The sequence below is a fragment of the Rhinolophus hipposideros genome (assembly GCF_964194185.1).
Source record: "Rhinolophus hipposideros genome assembly, chromosome: 16".
Taxonomy (NCBI): domain Eukaryota; kingdom Metazoa; phylum Chordata; class Mammalia; order Chiroptera; family Rhinolophidae; genus Rhinolophus; species Rhinolophus hipposideros.
Window position 1 is genome coordinate 33,549,547 of NC_138062.1, and position 21,569 is coordinate 33,571,115.

At 37.3% G+C, this 21,569-nt stretch overlaps 1 protein-coding gene across 2 annotated transcripts in view; it reads right to left on the bottom strand.

The window, feature by feature from the left end:
* Positions 1 to 21,569, bottom strand: part of GALNTL6 (polypeptide N-acetylgalactosaminyltransferase like 6) — a 964,301-nt gene that overhangs the window by 45,482 nt on the left and 897,250 nt on the right. For both annotated transcript variants that reach the window (XM_081077650.1, XM_081077651.1), the window contains exon 10: positions 12,030 to 12,251. In XM_081077650.1, coding sequence (XP_080933776.1) covers positions 12,030 to 12,251 — 222 coding nt within the window. The remainder of the gene's footprint in view (positions 1 to 12,029; positions 12,252 to 21,569) is intronic.

A 21,569-nucleotide genomic window follows, 5' to 3' on the forward strand; every position in this document is an offset into this window, starting at 1 on the left:
TGTAAGCATCTGAGAGAGAGAACAAGAGAGACAGAGAGAGAGAGAGAGAGAGAGAGAGAGAGAGAGAGAGAGAGAGAGAGAGAGAGAGAGAGAGAGAGAGAAAGTCAGAGAGACAGGGAGAGGGAAGAGGAAATGAGACAACATTTTTTCACTTATTCACAAATCAGCAATATTACTTAGTATCATCTAACATGTAGCCCATATTCAAATGCCTTTGATTGTCTAAAAATGTTTCTTTTCAGTTAGTTCATTCTATTCAGGATCCAAACAAGTTTCATTTCATTGTGTTTGGTTGTTAAGCTCCATAGAGCTTTGTGAATATCTTGTAATCTAAAATAATTTCCCTTCTTCTCTTTCTGCCATGCATTTATTGAAGAAATAATGTCCTTAGATTCTAGATTTGGCTTGAGATGTTCTTTAATTTTTTTTCCTTCTACTCCCTCAATTTACCGTAGACTGAAGTTAGACTTAAAGGCTTGATTAAATTTAGGTTCAGTTTTTGTTGTTGTTGCCTTTTATTTTTTTCAAGATAATTTCAGGATGGTTCTTGGTTTTCCAGCTAGTCTAAAATGCCTTCACATTGCATCATATCAGAATGTCTGTATGACTCACTTTTAATGATGCTAAAACTGATCAGTGGGTTCAAGTGACAGTATAGATTGATAATTTTATTGTTTTTCATCCCTATCTAATAATTTTACCATACAATGATGACCGTTGCCTGAATCTGTTATTGCATTAGGGGTTGCAAAATGTTGATTTTTCTAATTCTACCTTTTTGTTTGAATTTATTACCTGAGAATCTGTGTAAAAAAGCTTTCAAGCACTAGGACTCTTTGGACACCCCGAAACATATATTATACAGAAAAGCAAGAAAAATGCTCATTTTCCTTTAAACATCAGTTTTCAGAGTAATGATTTGGTGTCCTAGCAATGGCCTGTGGTGTGCAGTGCTTTTTATTTTGTTTCTCTTTCTTTATTCTCCCTGCCTTTTAAAGCATCATTATACATTTACAGTGTTAGTATATTTAGTACCTTTTAATTAATCAGGTCATTTTTTTAAATTTTCATATTGTCCTATCTATGGCAAGTGGGAACCTCTTCTAGCTGACTTCTGTGTCCTTTTGATATAACCCCAATCAGCCTCTGAAGCTTCTTTTTTTTTCTTTCTAGAGGAACACAGTGTCCCAGCTCATTTTTTCTGTATTTCCCGCCCCACAAGTGAAATCATCCATTTCTTCAAGGATCCTTAGTTCCATTTAGAGGAGAATCCTATTTAGAGACCACAATTGAGAATTAGATGTGCTCATGGAGATTGGATTGAAATTGTTTCTAGGCCTTTTCCTTGGATACAGCTATAAAATTTGCATTTTTAGAAAGTGAGAAAAAAATTGAGTTTACACTGACATTTCCAATTGGAATTTAAGATTATAGTGTTTATTTTGTTGATTTTATATTTGGATCACTTTTTATATATGCTGCAAACTATGCTTCTTTATAACGTTAACGTACTTTTTAATGTGTATACTTGAAAAGGTACAATGAAAAAATGTTTCAGAGTTAAATAGGTCTATTAGATCTACATTAGTGATGACATGGTTTAGACCAGTACATAGATCCTTATTAATTTTGCTCCATCTATTATGTTTTGGACTGAGAGAAGTGTGTTACGCGGTCCTATTATTGGTGTGTTTCTGTTGGTTTCTCCTTGAATTTCCAGCAGTTTCTACCTTATGAGTGTTGTTTTCCTATAGCTTGCAGTCTTTGGTCATCATAATGTTATTTTTGACTTTTAAAAAAAACTTCTTAGCTTTAAAAACAAACGCCGTTGTAGCTTGTTTTATATTAAAATCTCAACCCATTTCCTTATTAATTTTAATTTGCCTAGTATGTATTAGTACTTATTCTTTAATCCTTAATGTTTCTGTATCATTTTCATTCAGGTATGTCTCATATACAGACGAGTTAGATTTGCTTAATTGGTCAATCTGAATTTTTTTCTTTTAGATTGCTTTATATGTTTGACCTCAGCTCTGACATACCAATTTACTATATATTTACTGCATCTAGAAAGTCATTCCCTATATGATCTGTTTTTTTTTTCTCTGTAATCTTTGGTATTTAGTACGGTTGCTATTTTTGTTCTACTGGTTACCTTTACAATAATATTGTATATAATATCTGAAGGTTCCCCCCCCCTTTTTTTAAATGATGTCTAACTCTATTCTTCTCTAAGCAATATTGGTTAATTATAATCTTTTCCCTTTTTCTTCCCTCTCCTCCAGTGTCTAAATATAGCTGATATTCTTTTAAATGCCCATGGGACAATCAGTGAACTTATTCTGCTTTCCACTTTCTTTCCCTGTTTGTGAGTTGTATTATTTCTATACTGTCACAGCACGTAACATTTGCCTATTCTTTTATCTTTATAGCCAGTCTCTACCAGACCTCAGGCCATATTTCTCTAAATATTCTTGGTTTTCTGATGCTCATTCTCTAGTAAGTATCTCAGAAAGTCTCTTGAGAAAAGTAATCACTGAATTCTTAAATGTTTATATGTTTTTTAATGGCTTTCATACTTGAAGCATAGTTAGGATAGATATAAAATCTTTGGCTAATATTTTATTTTCTAGAGCATCTTTACAATGTGTTTCTACTGTCTTCTGGTACAAATGTGCTTCAAAGTCTGACTCTTTTTTTTTTTTTTTTGCTTAGATGCATAAAATTGTTCTTCTTTATTTAAAAAATACAACTGTTTTACTAGAAATGTTTCAGTGTTGATGGTTCTCAGTTAAATTTTTTCAGATACAGCTCTTTAACATGCAGGTTCAAATCTTATTTTGTGACTGTTGTCTGAATATAGTTTTACATATTTGTTGTCTTTCATTTTTGGGGGGACATTATTCTTTTGGAATTTATGTTAAATATTCTTTAAATCTCTGTTATTCCAATTCTTTGGTATAATCCTTTTATCCCTTTTCTTTATTTCTGATTTATTAATTTCACTATTCTTCCTTCTAGCCTCAATTTCTCTTATTGTGCCTTCCATGTATCTATTTGCTTCTTTGTTCCTTTTAATTTAGCTTTTATTTCTGAAATAGTTTTTCTTTCTCTTCTTCTCTTTTCTTTCCATTTCTGAGTTTTTAGTTCTTTTTTTCATATCATCATGTTTCAAATCATTCTAGCCATCCCCTTTCTGAGTGAGCTGTTCTAATTTTGATTTATGATTCTTTACAGCTTGGACTGTTTTAAAGATTCTTTTAGCTCATTTTCAAATTTCATGCTGCAGTTTTCATCTTCTTTGTGGTCACATTTGTACTGTTTTCATTACCTGTTGGAACTATTTGGTTCATTTTTATTATTATTCTTGTCGTATCTCTGTATGGGGTTTTACTGTCCTCCATTTTTATTTTTTATATATAAATTAAATAGTTTTCTTGGATGACTAGAAGAAAGTTCCTCGATAGGGGTCTCTTCTCTGTTGTTCTGTGACGTATTAAAAAATATGGCCTCTTTATATAGCACTTCTCTGTCTCTCAGGGCTATGACTGATTCATAAAAGCTTCCTGCCTCTAACTCTGTGTGGTCTAGAGTTCTAAGGGTCTTTCTTTCCAAAGCCGTATTATTACCTTTAAATATGTTTGTTGTTCGGACTTTCTGGCCTCTATCTCAAGACACCTCCTTCTCTGGTATTAGAAGCTTTTGTCTCCCTGGAATCTGCAGTGTTTAACCTTTTGGATCCAACTATCAGCAGGTTTTTTCTTTTCTCCTTATTTTAGTGAGGGTGGGGGAAGGGAAAGGGAAAGAATGAGTCTCTGTCTTTCCAAAGGGAGTATTTTGGAGTGTTTCTGAGATATATGCACACTAAGCCTGCTTCAGCATAAATTCCCACGGCCTCGACCTATCTTTCTTTGTACTTATCCTCTACTTGAAGCCAGAGAGGAAGTCTTTGTATTTCACTGGTAATGTTCAGATTTGATTGCTTTAGTTCCTGTTCTGAAAAGGACTGGCTCCTTTTGGGGGTGAATATTTGTTAATTTCTGCACTGCAGCTTATAGAACTGTCAGCACTCTCCTTTTTCTTTTCCATTAACTCCTCATTTTTGCTGATCCCACATAAGACCTGCTGCTGTCAGCTGTTTGGGTTACATTGACCCATATTCTGGAGTTCTCAGGGATATCCATGTGGTGTGTTTTCTGCTTTTGCTTTCCTATATGTTTTGTCTGGTTTTTAATGATTAAACAAAACCATGCCCCTGCCATGTTTTTAGCATTGGAAATCTCAGTGCATTTTTAAGCAAGAATATTCTAGAAAATTAATTTTTATGTCTGGCATCACATCTTCTGGTTTTTTCATTATTTCCAGTAGAATGGCAGTATATGAATGTTAGGATCTGGAATAAAACTATTTGCTGCCAACCTGTACGCAATTCTGGCAGAAAAGCATAGGCAAAGAGCTTGATGTGTGTAATTGGTTCTGGGTAACTGGGAAAACTTATTTGTCTTTCCTGTTTTAGAGACAGGTCAGGAAATTAAGCTCTTCCTGAGGTTTTCTTGCTACGTTAGTTTCTCTTTGTAATGGACCTAAAGGACACACCATCTTATTTAAAAATTGACCAACTCAAAGGTGTTACGTTGGGCAGCAGACGCTCAACAGAAAGAGCTATGCATATCGCCAGGGATATAAATGATAAATGTCTAACTATTACATTGTTTTTGTACACCTGAAACTAAAAAAAAGAAAAAAAAAAGAAGAAACAAAACAAAACAAAAAAACCATTTTCACAAACTCCTGGATATAAAATGTTCTATAAGAGGTTTCCCTTGGGCTCTTCGAAAGTGACCAAACAATGCAATATATAGAAGATTATGAAATTGTACACTTGAAACCTATATAATTTTATTAACCAATATTACCCCAATAAATTTAATGAAAATGGAAAAAAAAAAAGGGAAAGACTGAAGGCAAGAGCTGGTTTAGCCAAATACCACTGGGTTGTGGATTAGACAAAAACAGAATTTTAGAAATCTAAGCAGCCCAAAGTTAATTCCTGTATCTCTTAACACTGATAGGGAGGAATCTAATCAAGTACATAAAGAGATAATTGTGAGAAAATAAAATGTAGAAAAAAAATTTAGACATGGAGGCTGCAGGGGAGCCCCTGGGTAGTCACTTGTTACCTCCCAAACCAAGACAGAGACAATTGCTTCCAGTTGCTCACAGAATGCAAGACTGACTGATGACCTTTAGGTTGCCAAAAACTTATTTCCTGTGAGTGTAAGGGACTGCTTACCTTTATTTAAGCAGTGGAGTCACTGTACTTCCCAGAGTCTGGAATAGGGCCAGCCAAGACTTACTGCTAACAGAACAGCTCAGTACATTGCAAGGACACTTAAAGAATACTGGCTCTTGTTTTTAACTATTGTCTGCCCTTTAACAATTAAAACCAAATTCTAAGCCGAATAATGCATAGTGGGATCAATCTGGTTCACTTAGAATTGACTCTCAGTATTTTCTTACTTTTCTTCCAGGACCCCAAGAATCTTTCAGACAAGAATTCTTGTCCTCCACAAACCTGTGGCTGGTCACTGGATTTGTAATGCAGTTTAGGGCAGTTGCCACAGCAAAGACAACTCTTAGCTCTCACAGAAGCAAGATAGGAACTGTTAAAGAATTGGGAAGGTAAAGGTATTCCTATGTCCATGACTGAAAAAATTATATTGAATTTTTCCCATCAATGACAACTCTCTAAAGCTGCAGATTGGAGATATGCTATGATAATTGAGGGAGCCTCTAATTTTGTATCATTCTTGGAAGTAGAAAGGTACCAATTGCTATTGAAAATAAATTAAATATTAAGATGAATTCATGATTAGGCTAACATACACTTAAAATTTCATTTTCTTCTGTCACGTGAACCCTAAAGTGTATATATTTATGTGTGTAAACATATTTCAATATGAATATATATATTTTAAGGAAGAAATAAATAAATAGAAAGAAGGCACAGAAATATTTGTTTGGCATATTTATATAAGAGAAGAAAAAAAATCTGTTAGCTCTGAAACACCTTTGATTTCATTATGATTGGACTCAAACTGCCAGTGTTGAGAAGATGTCCAATTTGTTCAGCTAGGAATATGGAAGTAAAATTATGTTTCTCATAAGACACTTATCTCAACTATTAAAAACTCAGAAAGCACATAGTAAAATCTGAAAGAAAATGTGATTTTTTTTTTTAATGTGGTCTTACGTTTTTCTCAACCTCGTTGTTGAGTTCCAGAGAGATGTATTAGCATAGTGTATGGGCATTGCCTCTCCCTGAGAAAATAAATGACAGATCAAATCAATTCTAATATACTCAGAGAATGACAAATCATCTCTTAATGACTGCTTAGTTTAAAGATCTGGTTTAGATATGTAGTAGCAGTGGAATGGTAGGGACGGTCCCTACACAGTTGCCAGTGGGGTGGCAGGACAATTTCACTTCGTCGCTTCCTCAGTTGCAAGATGAGATGGCAGGGGAAGGTGGGAAAGCTGGCTGTGGCTCTCCTAAGACAATGTGACAGAAGCTCATTTGTTGTGCAGAAAATGCTGGCTTTTCCCTCTGTGTGATACAGAAACAGCACTTACACAGAATTTGTTTGAAAGAGACAACTTCACATACTCAGACAGTCTTTCGAATAGCCTACCTCCCAGTGTTGAACTTTCTTTCATATAAACCGATACAGGGAAGTTTGCAAAGCCTGTGTACTGTGAGTACATTAGAAGAAAGAAGAAGAAAGGAAGCAAATTAATAGAAGTCAAGAGAAGCCCAAAGCAGTGGAAGAGACCTGGAATTATTTAGGGCGCCTATCTTTGTGAATGCTCCATAATTCAGGATGACATTAATTTTGAGGAAGAAATTTAAAGAGCAGCTGAAGTAGTTTGGCATTGAGATGAATTTTTAAAATAAAGACTTAAAAAAAGTTTTGCACAATCGCAAGATGACAAATGGAGGGGTCAAGATTGGCACATTGAGGACAGTAAGCAGACACTTCTTAAAAGAATTTATGATGCTGGTTGGAAAAGACACATTTGTCTATTTTACATCTTTTGTTTGCTCTTACATGTGAAATTTGGGATTCTGCAGAACTCTTCTTTATGGACGGTAAAGGAGTACTATAAATGACTAGCAAATTCATGAATTCTAAGGAGGGGATAGGGTAAAAAGGAGAAAAATAATATTATATAGGAGACTGTTTCTTTCAAGATACAAATTTATTTGTATCTTGACACAAAATAGACACTCCATGTGTGTATGATTTAAGAAGAGTTCTCCAATTTAAACCTGTTTTTACCCTACACAACATAGGATCGTGGAAAAGCACACTGAATAGCACTAAGGCATGTCTGACTTATTACATGGCTTAAAATTCTATTTATTCTCTCTGGACCCCATATCTTGCCACTCTATCTACGTCCCCTGTGCATGAGAGGCCGGAATGACTTCTGGAGTGTCTTACTCTATCAGATGTGACTTTAATGGCTTCTTGCCTTTTAAATAGGGATCTGGCAGAGAGAGTTTGGAAACCGCCAGAACAGAAAATTTTCACTTTTAGAGTTTCTCCTTTTTCTCCTGAGGATGTCAGAAGAGAGTATTTCATATCTTGTTTGAGTATCATATGGACCATAGATCTGACAGTCCATCAGAATTGGTTACCCAAGATGCATTATTCAAAATATCTTCCTGACCAAACTTTCCAATGAGATGGAGTTTGTGGTATAGAGACTCTTTCCCCACGTGGTAAAGAGGAGTGAAAGCTCAGCATGCTCACTATTTGGAGGCATGTGGGCACAGCAGTGGATGGTGAGGGGAACAACAGGGAGCTAGCATCCTCTACTTATTCATTCAACAAATATTTATTGAGCACCTACTATATGCCAAATACTTTTTTCAGCTGCTGAAGAGCAGTAGTAACTCCACAAATTAACAAAACCTCTGTCACGGAGCTTGCTTTCTAGTGAGGGAGATAGATGAGAAATACAATAAAGAAACACATTACAGAGCTTGTTATATAGTGATGGATGCTGAGGAGAAAAACAAAGCAGGAAAGGGGGACGGGAGTGTATAAGTAGGAGGGTGAGTGTGTTTGTGAATTGTTGCACACAAGAGATAGGAGGACCACAGAAGGCCTTACTAAGGATGGTTTTTTTTTTTTTTTTTTTTTTTTTGAGTAAGGATCTGAAGGAAATGAGAGAAGGAGCCATAGGATTTCTGGGGCTGGAGGATTCTAAGTAGAAGGAACAGCAATTGCAGCCTAAGGGAGGATTGTGCCTGGCCAGTTTAGGAAACAGAAATGAGACCAGTGTGCTTAGAGAAGAGTACGCCACGGGGTGAATAGTAAGAGGTGACATTGAAGGGGACACAACAGGGCTTAGATCATTTAGAGTATAGATAAGGACTCTGTTTTTACTATTGAAAGGCTTTAAATGGAGGAGGGGTCTCATCTTCCATTTTAAGTGGATTATGTTGAGAATAAACTGAATGGGGGAAAGGCAGGGCAGAGAGATAAGTTAGGAGACAAATGCAATGATGCAGCTGAATCTATTAGGGAAATGAGTAGCAGTTTATAGGCTGTTTAAGGTCTGCAACATATCCTTTACAAACTGGGTTCCACCTACCAGAGCCAAAAATTGTCTGAGCACTTTGCTTACCCAGAATCAGGCTGCCATAGAAAAGCAGGTGGAAAACTGTTTCAAGTACAAGTGTATAAAACAGTGAGTTATCCTGCTTTTTGGCACAAGTCTCCCATAAAGGATTCTTATGTTTATGTTCCTGGACATTTGTGGTTCCTTCTTATAACTGCTTTAACACACACACACACACACACACACACACACACACACACTCACACACACACACACACAGAGTCTGCATTTCTCCTTTCACTTTCTTACTAAAATAGCAATTGACATTTATTTAGGATCTTTGCCCATTCTAACAATTCAAGTTTATAGGAAATTAAACAGGACTCTCATATGCTAGGTTGTATCTTGGAACAGAAAAGGGATTAGTAAAACTGGTGAAATCTGAATAAAATCTGTAGTTTAGGTAATCATATTTTCCCAATGTTAATTACTTAGTTCAAAGGTGCTATAGTTAACTGTGGCAAACATTCTATGTCAACGTTAGAAGTGGGGTGAAGGGTATAAGTGACCTTTCTGCATTATCTTTGCAAATTTTCTGTATATTTTAAACTATTCCAAAATGAAAATTTATTTTAAAAAGCCTTCTCAAAGTTAAAAATGAAAACACAAGAGTGAAAACTTTGAAAGAATTTTTTTTGGAAAGAAAATGGTCCCCAGATAAATTCTGCACATTTAGTAATTTGTGTCCACTATTAAGAAGTAGGTTGTTATTACTCCATATACAGAAGGTGCCAAAAAACTATACACACGTTTTAAGAAAGGAAAAAACTTTATTAAAATTGTAATACTCAATATATACTGACAACAAAGTCATGTTGGACTTCTGCAATGACAAGAAGTGCTCAAAGTGGATGCCATCAGTGTAATTTTAATATCGTTTTTTTCTTTTCTTAAAATGCGTAGGCATTTTTTTGGCACCCTCTGTATAGATAGTTAATAGCTTTTCTTTTTCATCATTTAATTTAGATCAAACTGCATTTCAAACACTTCACCGGCCTCCTGAATCACATGCATTGCATTCATTCTCAGGGATCTACTATGCTTGGGAAGTAGATATTTTTCAAAACAATTCACCTGTCCAAACTCTTGTCACTTGTTGATTTCCTTTCTTTATGCCTTCCTCCAGTCTGTGTTTTCATTCTTACTCTGCACCACACCTCCACTGAACAAGTGTACTGGCCCTTGGCTCGCATCCCCATTTTCTTCTTTCCCTAAACCTAAATATGATCTTTCCTTGTTTGCTGTTCTGAAACATTGAGGGAAGAAATTTGTCATCATATTAAAAAAAAAAAGTCTGATCTTCTCAATGTCTCATTATTTTTTTATCCCCTTCCCCCAACCTATTACCCCTCTGAAACTGAATAATACTGAATGTCAACTATAATTTAACATATATATAGTCACAGGATGTGGAGCACAGCATAGGGAATGGAATTGTAACAGTTACATCAATGTCTGATTATTTAGACCAGGAGTGATGAGTGTAAATGTTCCTACGGGTCAGGAAAATCACATAAAAGATGTGAGGCAGTCAAGAGTCAAACACTCTGGAAGAGCCTACCTGGCCCTAACATGGTTCTTATTCTGATTATTTCTGGGAAGTTGTGTCTAACCTAGAACTCAATGAAACTCAAGTCTGTTTCCAAGCAAGGTGCTTTGTAAATACTGGTTAGAGTTTAGTCAAGTAATGTGGGAAAATGTGGCTAGTTGCAATTTGAAGTAGTAACCAGGTCGACATAAAAATTTGTGTTTCCACATAAGGTGGAGAAAATATTGATGAGATTTTAATCCAGCTGAGAATCATACGATGATATTGTGAAATCCTAAAAAGTATTTCTTAGTTACTAAGGCAAGACTTCATTTAAATCATCATACAAAGATAGCAGACATAACCTTAACCCAAAAAGCTCTAGAAGGGAACTCACCTACCTGCTTATTAGGTAACAAATTCCTATGTCTTGTAATGCATTAGACTAAGAAAGTTCTTTCTGGAGTGTGCTTTAAATTTCCACTGCTGTAAATTAAGTCCATGGTGGAAAGCTAAAACTACTACCAGTGGACTACTATTATTAATATTCCAGGGAAGCTTTAATGAAATGTTTAAGATGCAAAGGGTTAGACCAAATTATTGACTTAAGCAGCCTGTATCAGGACCACATGCACATCCAAAAACCATTTGGATTTGGTGATGGCCTTGACTGTCTCCTTCAGGCCTGGGGTATCTGGCACGGATCAAGAAGGTCATCTTTTTTGGACTTTCTCAGCAAAATGAGCAGTGCACACGGAACTTGCTGAACACGTTTTCTACAGGAGCTGGGAAGGCTCTCCCAAGAATGCTGCCTCCGTACCCTGACCTCTCCTACCACGTCCTGGAGCCACCTGTTTTCAGAGCTCTGCCAAACCACAGACACTAACCAGACAAAGGCATGCCCTCCCCTACACAACAAAACCAAGGATGATGGTGACAAAGGTCCTTCACAATGTGAAACAGGCAACACCTGGCTTCAGAAAGCCCTGAGATCTGGGATGGCACCAGCATCCTGCCCAGCCTGCATGCCCCCCTCGATAGCCTCCTGCTAAAAGCACATTAGATCGCTAGGATGAATCCACCCTATCCAATTTCAGTTCTTCCTTTAGCACAGTCTTTTCTACACAGAAAAGGCTGTAGTAACAGGATGGAGTGGAACGAAACCAGCACAATAATTCTTTTTATGTCAAAAGATGGATATTTAAATTTGGGAATGGGGGGGCTATTCAGCTCTTCCCACTTTAGATCATGAAGTAAAATTATAAAGAAGCCTTTAGAGGGGAAACAGGTTAGTGCTTACGTAGGGAACTGATGTGGCTCTTATGTGTGCCACGCTTCTGAGTATTATGGAAATGCATTTCCTCCTGATTCTGCATAACACACCCTGGTTAGGAGAGTGCCAAGTCCCTCTGTCACCTTGTCTTTGCATATTCAAAGAGCAAGAAGGCTGCATGGAGGATACAGGGACTTCATCATGGACATCAGGTCACCCTTATTTACCCAGTAGCATGACAGGTATTTTCCTTCTCTTTAAGCTCTTACAGTAATTTCACTGAATCTCAAATAAAAATATTTTCCCGCTATATTTAAAAAATCCATTTGGGGAGTCAACAGTGGCTGAGGGCTGAATGCTCACTCCTAGCAATTTCTAAAAATTGAACATTCTCAATGTAGCCGAGCATACTTAAGCTCATTCGCTTGCCTGCTGGGTAAAGGAGTGGAAGGGTTTATAGCAGTCTCTCCCACCTCCTAAAGCGGGGAGACATGGCTGCACTCAAGTAAGAGCAGGGTTCATGCAACCTCTTCTCACCTCTCCCCAGGCAGCAGGTGGTGGCTCCACTGGAGGGTAGTACTTAGGCACATCCCAGGCCACCGCCGCCATGAACCATTTGAAGTCCTTGCATTTGAGCTGTTTGCGCAACTCCTTCTGGGCAGAGATGTCCCCCGTGGAGAGGTGCCTGTACTCTGGGCGTCGCTGGTAAATATACTCGGCAAATTCATCCATCCAGGTCTCAGCCACCCGCTTCAGGTTCTGTGCAGCAGGAAAAACAAGGTCATTTATTGGTCTGTGCACTAAAAGGGTGATTTCAGTTGTACTAGAAATGGAAAAAAGGAAACGAAACCAGACAATCTCACACAGCTCTGGTTGGTGGCTTATTAACTGTGAGAGTTTTCGTAACTGCAAGGGGTGTGATATGATTAGCCCAAGACTTTGCACACATTTCTGCTTCTGCATGGGGGTCACTTGCCAATTAGAGAATTAATTTATCAGAGCCAGTAAAAATTCAGTTTATAATTATATCAACTTTCTCATCTCTCCTAATTCATGATTATACATTCTTTATTGTTCATATAGAACAAAAGTTCCTCTTAGGAGATAATGAAGTTCCTCTTAGGTATCAAATTGCTTAAATCATTTCAAGAAACAGTCAGATATCTTGGAAAGAATGAGGATAAACAAGTTGATATTCTTTTTTCCCAATTATAGAGAGAATGCAGTGTTGCTATTAGGCTGGTGCAAAAGTAGTTGTGGTTTTTGCAATTATTTTTAACCTTTTAAACCACAATTACTTTTGCACCAACCTAATAAATTCAAGACCTTGTATTTTAATGATACTTTATATGTGTGACACGGATACCAAATGGAATGTAGTTATTTTCTGCACTATGAACTGCGGTGAAGAGAAGCACCAAGTAGCCAGTCTTCTCTACAGATGTTTCCATGGGGTGACGGAAGTGGAAGGTTGATGGTAGAGAAATAAGCACGCTCCTTAGGGGCAGGAGAGTATGTGGGTTCAGGGTAGGAAGATCAGCCCTTTTGTCAGGGTAGAGATTGAGCAAGTAATTTATTCATTCTAGGCCTCAGATTCCTCACTGGAAGAAAGTACACACAGTAATCAGTACCTACATCACGGGAGTGGCTGTAGGATTAAATAAAGTAACACCTGTTGAGTGCTTACAGTAGTACCTGGCACACGATAGGTACTATAAATATTAGAGCTATTATTACTAGGAAGAATGCAGCACTGGAAACCGGAGAGCCTGGGGGTTGGGCTTGGCCACAGATGAACTGAATTGTCCTATGGTCTTTGAGAAGGGCTTCAGCTGAGGTGGGATGTTCTCTGACATCCCTTCAAGCTCTATGATGCTAAGTGGTAGAGAGAGAGCTACTGCATTGTCTAGAAGATAGCAGTTCTGGTGCTCCCAGCTTGCAGCATAGTTTCATAGGCTGGTCGTAGGCTCTGGTTCTCTTTGGTTTGTGTTCAAATTCCTCATTTTAAGTGGCTCAGTTGGTGTGAACATTGACCCTCTTTAGTTTCTCATTTGCATTTAGAAGATAAAACGAGCAGAATGGCTAGGAGCATTAAGAAGATCCAGACGTAATTTATCAGAGCCAGTAAAAACTAGTGATAGCTAGGAAAATTACTTTATCTTAAAAATTGCTACAAAATCCTAATTAAGGCCTGGGAGGTCTGAGGAATATATTATTCTTACTGGGATTGGACATCTTTCTTGTTCTGTCTCATCACCTCCACCTCCAGCATCCCCTGATTGGCCTGTCCGCCATCTAACCTCCCCCAACCAACAGATAACGGATTGGTTATGGTTGATGGTGGGCATGAAGTAGGGCTCCATTACAGTAGTAAGTTGCAAAAGAGAGACAGTGCCACAAAGACTACTCTGATTTCTTGGTGGCCTCTGTGTTTCTTTCTAAGATTCCTCACACTGAGTGTACAAAAATTATTCTCTGAGAAATTATTTTTTGCCATTGTTGTGTGGCCTAACATCCCATCAGCATTGCCTTGCCTATAACACTTCCCACTCCTCTGATGGATGATGAGATCAACGCTGTTTTGTAATCTTCTAGCCCTTGCCACAGAATCTGAACTGCCTGGTTTGGGGAAAGAAAAGGAAACATATAATGTTTTGGGGTTCCTGTCACCAGGATGTGGGGTGTGATGGGGTGTGATGTCACCAGGCGTGACAATTAAGTTTGCAAACTCATCCTAGAAAAAGTGCTACATTCCTCAGTGCTGAATATCACTACAGTTATCTTTGAAGTACTCCCCTTAGGAAGCGATGCACTGACGCCAGCACCTCATGTACCCTTCAAAGCATTTTGGAACTCTTTCTGGAATGGCCATCAGAGCTGTCATCGTATTACCCTTGATGTCCTGAATATCATCCAAATGTCTTTCTTTCAATATTTCCTTTATCTTTGGGTAAAGAAAGAAGTCATTGGGGGCCAGATCAGCTGAGTAGGAAGGGTGTTCCAATACAGTTATTTGTTTACTGGCTAAAAACTCCCTCACAGACAGTGACACGTGAGCTGGTGCATTGTCGTGATGCAAGAGCCATGAATTAATTGTTGGAGAAAAGTTCAGGTCGCCTAACTTTTTCACACAGCCTTTACAGTACTTCCAAATAGTGAACTTGGTTAACTGTTTTCCCAGTTGGTACAAATTCATAATGAATAATCCCTCTGATATAAAAAAAAAAGTTAGCAACATCATTGCAACTAGTTCGCGAACTTAATTGTCAGACCTCATACATACAGAATCATAAGATTGAAACATCCCAATAACATCTCTTGACAGAAATGGTAACAAAGAAAAAAATAAATTAATCTGCGTTGGCCCATCTCTCCGTGAGAGTGAATGAACATTGGTAGAGGTGCAAGAGGTCCAAAAAATAGTTATCAAGAGGAAATGAAGATAAACTATGGAAGCTGGGAGATAGACACATGAAATCATTTCCTTCCAAACTATCAGAAGTTGGATCTGTAAAGGTTGTCTTGGATACACAGAGCCACGTGTTAGCTGGGATTCCTGTTTTTTGAGATTTAAATAAAATTGCTTCAACCCCGAATCCCATATCGAGTCTTACTCAAGATTTGTGTGACTTCTTAGGGGTGTGTGTTCACACATCCATCTTTCATTTCAATTTCCTCTTCCAGGATCCTCTCTTCCTACTGGCGTCTACTCTGTGATGCAGAGAGGTGAGTGGGGTGATAGGAGTTTTCCTTGCCTCTCAAAAAAACGTCCAGGTAGATCAGCTAGGCATAGATTCTGACTGAAGATTTTAAGGCAGTGGGAGAGGCTTAGATGACAGCAGCACAAATGATGATGTAACATGGAATATTTGATTTCTTTCATATTCTTTGGCTGCTATAGAGAATTTTACCCTGGCCAACATTGCTTCCCTCTGTCTTTTGTTCTCCCACCATGGTGCTGTCCTCAAAATTCCCCTCTTCTGTGTCCTTGGTAGGGCTGTACCAGAATATGAAAATTTCTTCCCCCTTGAAATGCAGAGCAATTTAGCTCTCTCATTGTCTGTCCCTGCGTACCCTGGCCAAACTCTGAGGCCTACTTTTCCATAACCAAACTGTCCTTTCCAGGTGTTTTGCTAAACAAAGAAAATTTCCTCTAGAAAAAAATTAAATAGCCAGCTCTTGAATTATGCCCTACCCAACTTTTTATTGCAAAAGGGTTGCCCATTGATTAAGACATTCCATCATAGGTCCCTAATTGTCCTCTTTCATTTGATTTTCCTACAGGAAACCTCTGCTTATGAGATCTGCTCTATGCATTGCCACTTAAATAAATTCAGCTGCGCCTGCCTTTGTTCTTATGGTTTCTCCTGCTTTATTGCCCTGTCCTTCCTGTTGGTCCTGTCATGCCCATTCTGAAGCTCTCTTCCTAGTCCTTCTGATTAGAGCTGATAGTGGTGCACATGGTAAAATTTGAATTTCAGGTAAACAAATAATGTTTAAATACAAATGTAATTAATACTTGTGTAATACTTAAGTTACATGTGTTAAATTAACTAAACAAAGAGCCTTTAGACCGAGGTGGCTTTAAAACCATCACAGCTTACCTACACAACCCCAAATCTAAGCCTGTACACGTCTAAGGTTACACAATCAAAACGCTAAGGGATACCAATCACAAACAGACAATCACAATAGGTTTTAAGCTATAGCCAATCAAATAATTTCTTTCTTTGCATTCGTACTTTCTCTATATAAGTCTTGCCCCTAGCACCTGTTGGTGGAGCACTCCTAACCACTTCCGGTTTGGTGCTGCCCAATTTGAATTGATTTTTGCTCAGATAAACGCTTAAAAATTTTAATATGCCTCAGTTGATCTTTTAACACATGGGACCTCCTGATATTTAAAGACATATTTGTTTATCCAAAACTCAACTGGGCGTCCTGTACTTTCTTTTGCTGAATGTGGCAACCTTATTTCCCATATACATAAAATATGTATGTAAGATGTGCTCCATGCATGTTTTTGAATTAATTACCTGACGGTATGTGCAGAAACTGGCCTATCTTGATGCTATTGCCAAAGCATAATGAAGGTTTTGCTTCTGTGGAAATTACTCCATAGAAGTTTCAAGCTCTCTGTAGAGATGTCTGCTATAACACCCAGTTGATCTAAATATGCTGCGCAATCTCACTGCGTTTCTGTTTCTAGCAGGGGGAAATCCTGCTGGCCCCCTGTCTGTGAAGCAAACAGAGAAGCAGCCACATAGCTTAAGATAACAGCAGTGCTAATTGGTAGTGAGAGGTGAGGGCTCAGCATGGCCAGAATGGACAATTTAGGGCTTACTCTTAACCTCAGTCTGAAAATAAGTAGGTGAAAGCTTTCTGTCTGCTCATCTGGACTGCATTCCATCCAGGCTGTGAGTGTAGTATGGACGAGGGATACTGGGGGAGAAGGACCAATCCCGTTCAAGGTGGATCCAGGAAGGTTTTACCTGCTGGGGTTATAGCCAGCATGGAAGTCATGTAACAGTTTGAGAAAGATGGTTATTGGAGCTGAGGAATACTTTTTTTTTTTTTTTTGGTGTAGAAAGCAAATGAAGAATTTTTCTGTTTTCAAATACTGCAGACCTTCGTTTTTGAATCATCAATGAAATAAAAACTGTTATTCTGAGCACCTTATATATATAAGGCATTGACAGTGTCCTCTATTTTTATGTCACCTTTCTGTGGTTTGTTGTGGATTATAACATGTTCCCCTATTCAACCCAAACTGGTATGATCTCTCCTTTCTGTGTGTTGCCCAAATATTTATTAACACACTTAATACATTCAGTTTTCTATCAGAAGTCTTTGGAATTCAAGTCTTGTTTCCTCTGCCCTATCCAACACTAAATCTCTCCTTAATTCTAATAATCATCAGGTCTTTGAATTGATATTTTACGAGGAACATTAAATCACATTTCTACTTCAGTTTCAGAAGAACAGATTTCCAGCTCTGACTGATCATCTTTATTGTGCAGCATGAGGAAAATAGATGGCTCCATTATACCTGCTGGTTCATGAAACTGCATAAATCTATCCACTAATTATCATTTTTTTTTGCCAGTAACATTTTAGATCCTACCACTTGATTATTTTAAAAATACAATCCTTACTCAGTTTCTCAGCATGTTACTTGGGAGTCGATTGTTTCTTGGGCTCTGAGGTGGTCCCATGCCTGTGTATTATCTGGGTCATCTCACCTCAGTCGTGTGTTTCCACTTCTTTGGGTGTGATCATGACATGTGCACTGGCGTGCCCCCAGGCCCCATGCTGTGCTTGTGTCAATATTAAGCTATTGTATTATGGTGGATTTAGTAATAGATTTCTCTTTCTTTAGATATCTTTTTTTCCCCCTAGTGCTTTCCCCCTAGATACTGCTGATAGCAAAGCCAATCTTACACAGAAACAGTTTCTTATTTGTCACAGTCAGTCCTCCAACGAGGAATCGCATCACTATCCCCTGACTTTAAAAATTCTGCTTTGATTTAAATGCATTTCTTTGCTCCTCTTTGAAGCTTAAGAGGACTTTCGTAGCTCCGGAGTCCCACCCCAAAGCCCTCTTATCATTGATACTGCAATAATGTCATCATGGATGGTACTCCAAAGAGAATCTGTTTAGGAGAGCCTCCACCTCGCTGCAATTAGTCAGCCCAGCACTGCTCTGATCTGAAGGCTTCTTTGAAGTCACTGGGAAGCCTTGGCATAAGAAGAGGATGGCTAACCCAGTACTAAAAAGAGAGGCTTCTCTGACAATTTCCTCTCTTCTTCCCCAAGGCTGTGTGAGCTGTGTTTATAAGGGGTCACCTATTCTTGGCTGTTTTGATATAATTTAATTATATCTCTATTATATGTTTTGGATGTTTATGGTAGTGTTTCTGATAGTAGTTAATGTAGCCAAATTATTTAACTACACATCTTAAAAAATGCACATAAGCCTAATTTTAAAAATAGATTTTTGAGGGATAATGCTACACAATAAACTGCTCATATTTAAAGTGTACAGTTGGGTACATTTTGACACATGTATATATTAGTGAAACCATCACCAAAATTAAAATCATCAACATATCCATCATCTCCAAATGTTTCCGTGTGCCTCTTTGAAATCCCTTTCCACATCTCTTCTTTGGCACTTCTACGAACCTCAGGCAACCACTGATCTATTTGTTTTTAAATTGTTTTATTAAGATTTTATTTTTTGGAGGAGTTTTAGGTTCACAGCAAAACTGAAGGGCAGGTATAGAGATTTTCCATCTACTCTTTGCCCCCACACATGCAGTCTCCCCCAGTATCAACATTTCCCACCAGAGCAGTGCATTTATTACCATTTATGAACCTACTTTAACATCATAATCACCCAAAGTTCACAGTTTACATTACGGTGAACTCTAGGTATTGTACACTGATTTACTTTTTGTTACTATAATTTAGTTTGCACTTTCTAGAATTTGATATAAATAGAATCATAGAGTATGTGCTCTTTTTGTCCGGCTTTTTTCACTCAGCATAATTATTTTGAGGTTTATCCATGGACTTCTGTGTATTCCTTTTTATTGTATTCCATACTATGGATATACCACAATTTATTGATCCATTTACCTCTTGATGGACATTTGGGTTGTGCCTAGTTAGGGGCTATTACAAATAAAACTGCTATGAACAGTCTTGTACAAGTCTTTGTACAGACCTTTACTTTCATTTATTTGGACATACATCTGGAAATGGAGAGCTGGGTCAAATGCTAGTTAGGTAGTATAACTTTTAGTGAAACTGCTAAACTATTTTCCTAAGTGATTGTATCATTTTACATTCCTGTTAACAGTGTATGAACATTCCAGCTATATTACAACCTATCTCTCCAACACACAGCATGGTCAATCTTTTTGAGTTTTGCCATTATAAAAGTGTGTGGTGGTAAAGTATAATTTTAATTTACATGTTTCTAATAATTAATTAGGTTAAGCAGCTTTTCATGTAATTATTTATTATATATCTATCTTCTTTCGTGAAGTATCTGCTTAAAAGTATTTTGCCCATTTAAAAAGGTATTATTGAATTTTAAGAATTCTTTATATATGCCGGATACAAGTCCTTTGTCAGAAGTGTGATTTGTAAATATTTTTTCCCAGTTCATGTCTTATCTTTTTATCCTCTTCACAATACTTATCGAAGAGCAGGAGGTCTTAATTTTGATGGAGTCCAATTTATCAGTTTTTTTATCCAGGGGTAAGTGCTTATGGTGTCATATTTAAGAAGTCTTTGTCTAACATCACAATTTTTCTTCATGTTTTTGCCCTAGAAATGTTTGGCCAAATGCAAGAATTATTTCTGGACTCTGTATTCTCTTCCCTGATCCATTTGTGGCCAACATCTACGTACTATTTTGATTATTATAACTTTAATGTTTTGAAATCAAGTAATGTAAGTCCTCCAACTTTGTTCTTTATCAAAGTTGTTTTGGCTCTTCTAGCTCCTCTGAATTTCTAGATAAAATTTAAAAACAGTTTACTTAATTTTTTATTGTAGTAAAATATATATTAACATAAAATTTGCCTTTTAACCACTTGTAAATGTACAGTTCATTGGCATTAAGAACATTCGCATACTCCCCACAACACAGTTCAGATTTCAGTTACTATGGTGTATTAACTGTGAGCAATTGCGTAAAGAGCAAATGTTGCTGTTAGCTCTTTGGGCCACAAATCACTATGTCGGTAACAGATGCACAGCATGATCAATGACCAAGCACATCACTTCTTTCAGTCTGTGGGTGATGGGTCATTGCACATCTGTTATTCAGTTCACACTCAGGCAGCAAAGCACAGTTGTATTGCAACCTTGTGTCCCATAAATAAATCCACATGACATTTTACAAAAATGGATAACTGAAAAGAGAGAATTGACCAACAAAGATGGAAGAGCAGCAAAGAAACATAAGTGATAATGCCGGAAGTGAAATTCAAATAGAATTTCTAGAAGAAATAACTGACCATGGAAATATCAGCATCGCAGGCATTTGAGAGACTGTAGATATGCAACCAGGGAATTTAGTGAGGGCACATTTATTGATGTAAATAAGGAAAGTGCTTGTGATAAAGAGGAGAAAGATGGCTCCCTTAACTGAAACTCCAGACGCATTACACAATAACTCCCCATCTCTCCTGCCCTCAGTCCCTAGCAACCACCATTCTACTTTCTGTCTGTATGAATTTGACTGTTCTAGATATCTCATATAAGTGGAATCATACAGTATTTGTCCTTTTGGACTGACTTAAATTACTGAGTATAATGTCTTTAAGGTTCATCTATTTTGAACCATGTGTCAGTATTTCCTTTCTTTTTAAGGCTGAATAATACTTTAATTATATATATATATATAGAGAGAGAGATATACATATATCTATATATATACATACATATATACATATACACACATACATATATATGTACATATATATATACATATACAAACACACACACACACACACATATATATACACACCGCATTTTGCTTATCCATTTATCTGTCAGGCAACACTTGGATTGCTTCTAACATTTTGACTACTACTATAAACATGTGTGTACAACTATCTGTATGAGTCTCTGTTTTCAATTATTTTTTGTATATACCCAGAAGTGAAATTTCTGTATTTTTAATTTTTTGAGGAACCTCCATACAGTTTTCCATAGTGGCTGCATTGTTCAACATATCCACTATGCCCAAGGGTTTCAATTTCTCTGTCCTTTCAAATATTCATCATTGTTTAAAAAATAGCTATTTTAATGGGTGTAAAGTGGTACTTCATGGTGGCTTTAATTTGCATTCCCTGATGATTAATGATATTGAGACTCTTTTCATGTGTTTATTGCCCATTTGTATATCTTCTTTGGAGACAAGTCTATTCAAGTCCTTTGGTGCATTTAAAAATCAGGTTCTTCCTTCCTTCCTTCCTTCCTTCCTTCCTTCCTTCCTTCCTTCCTTCCTTCCTTCCTTCCTTCCTTCCTTCCTTCCTCTTTCTCTCTCTCTCTCTCTCT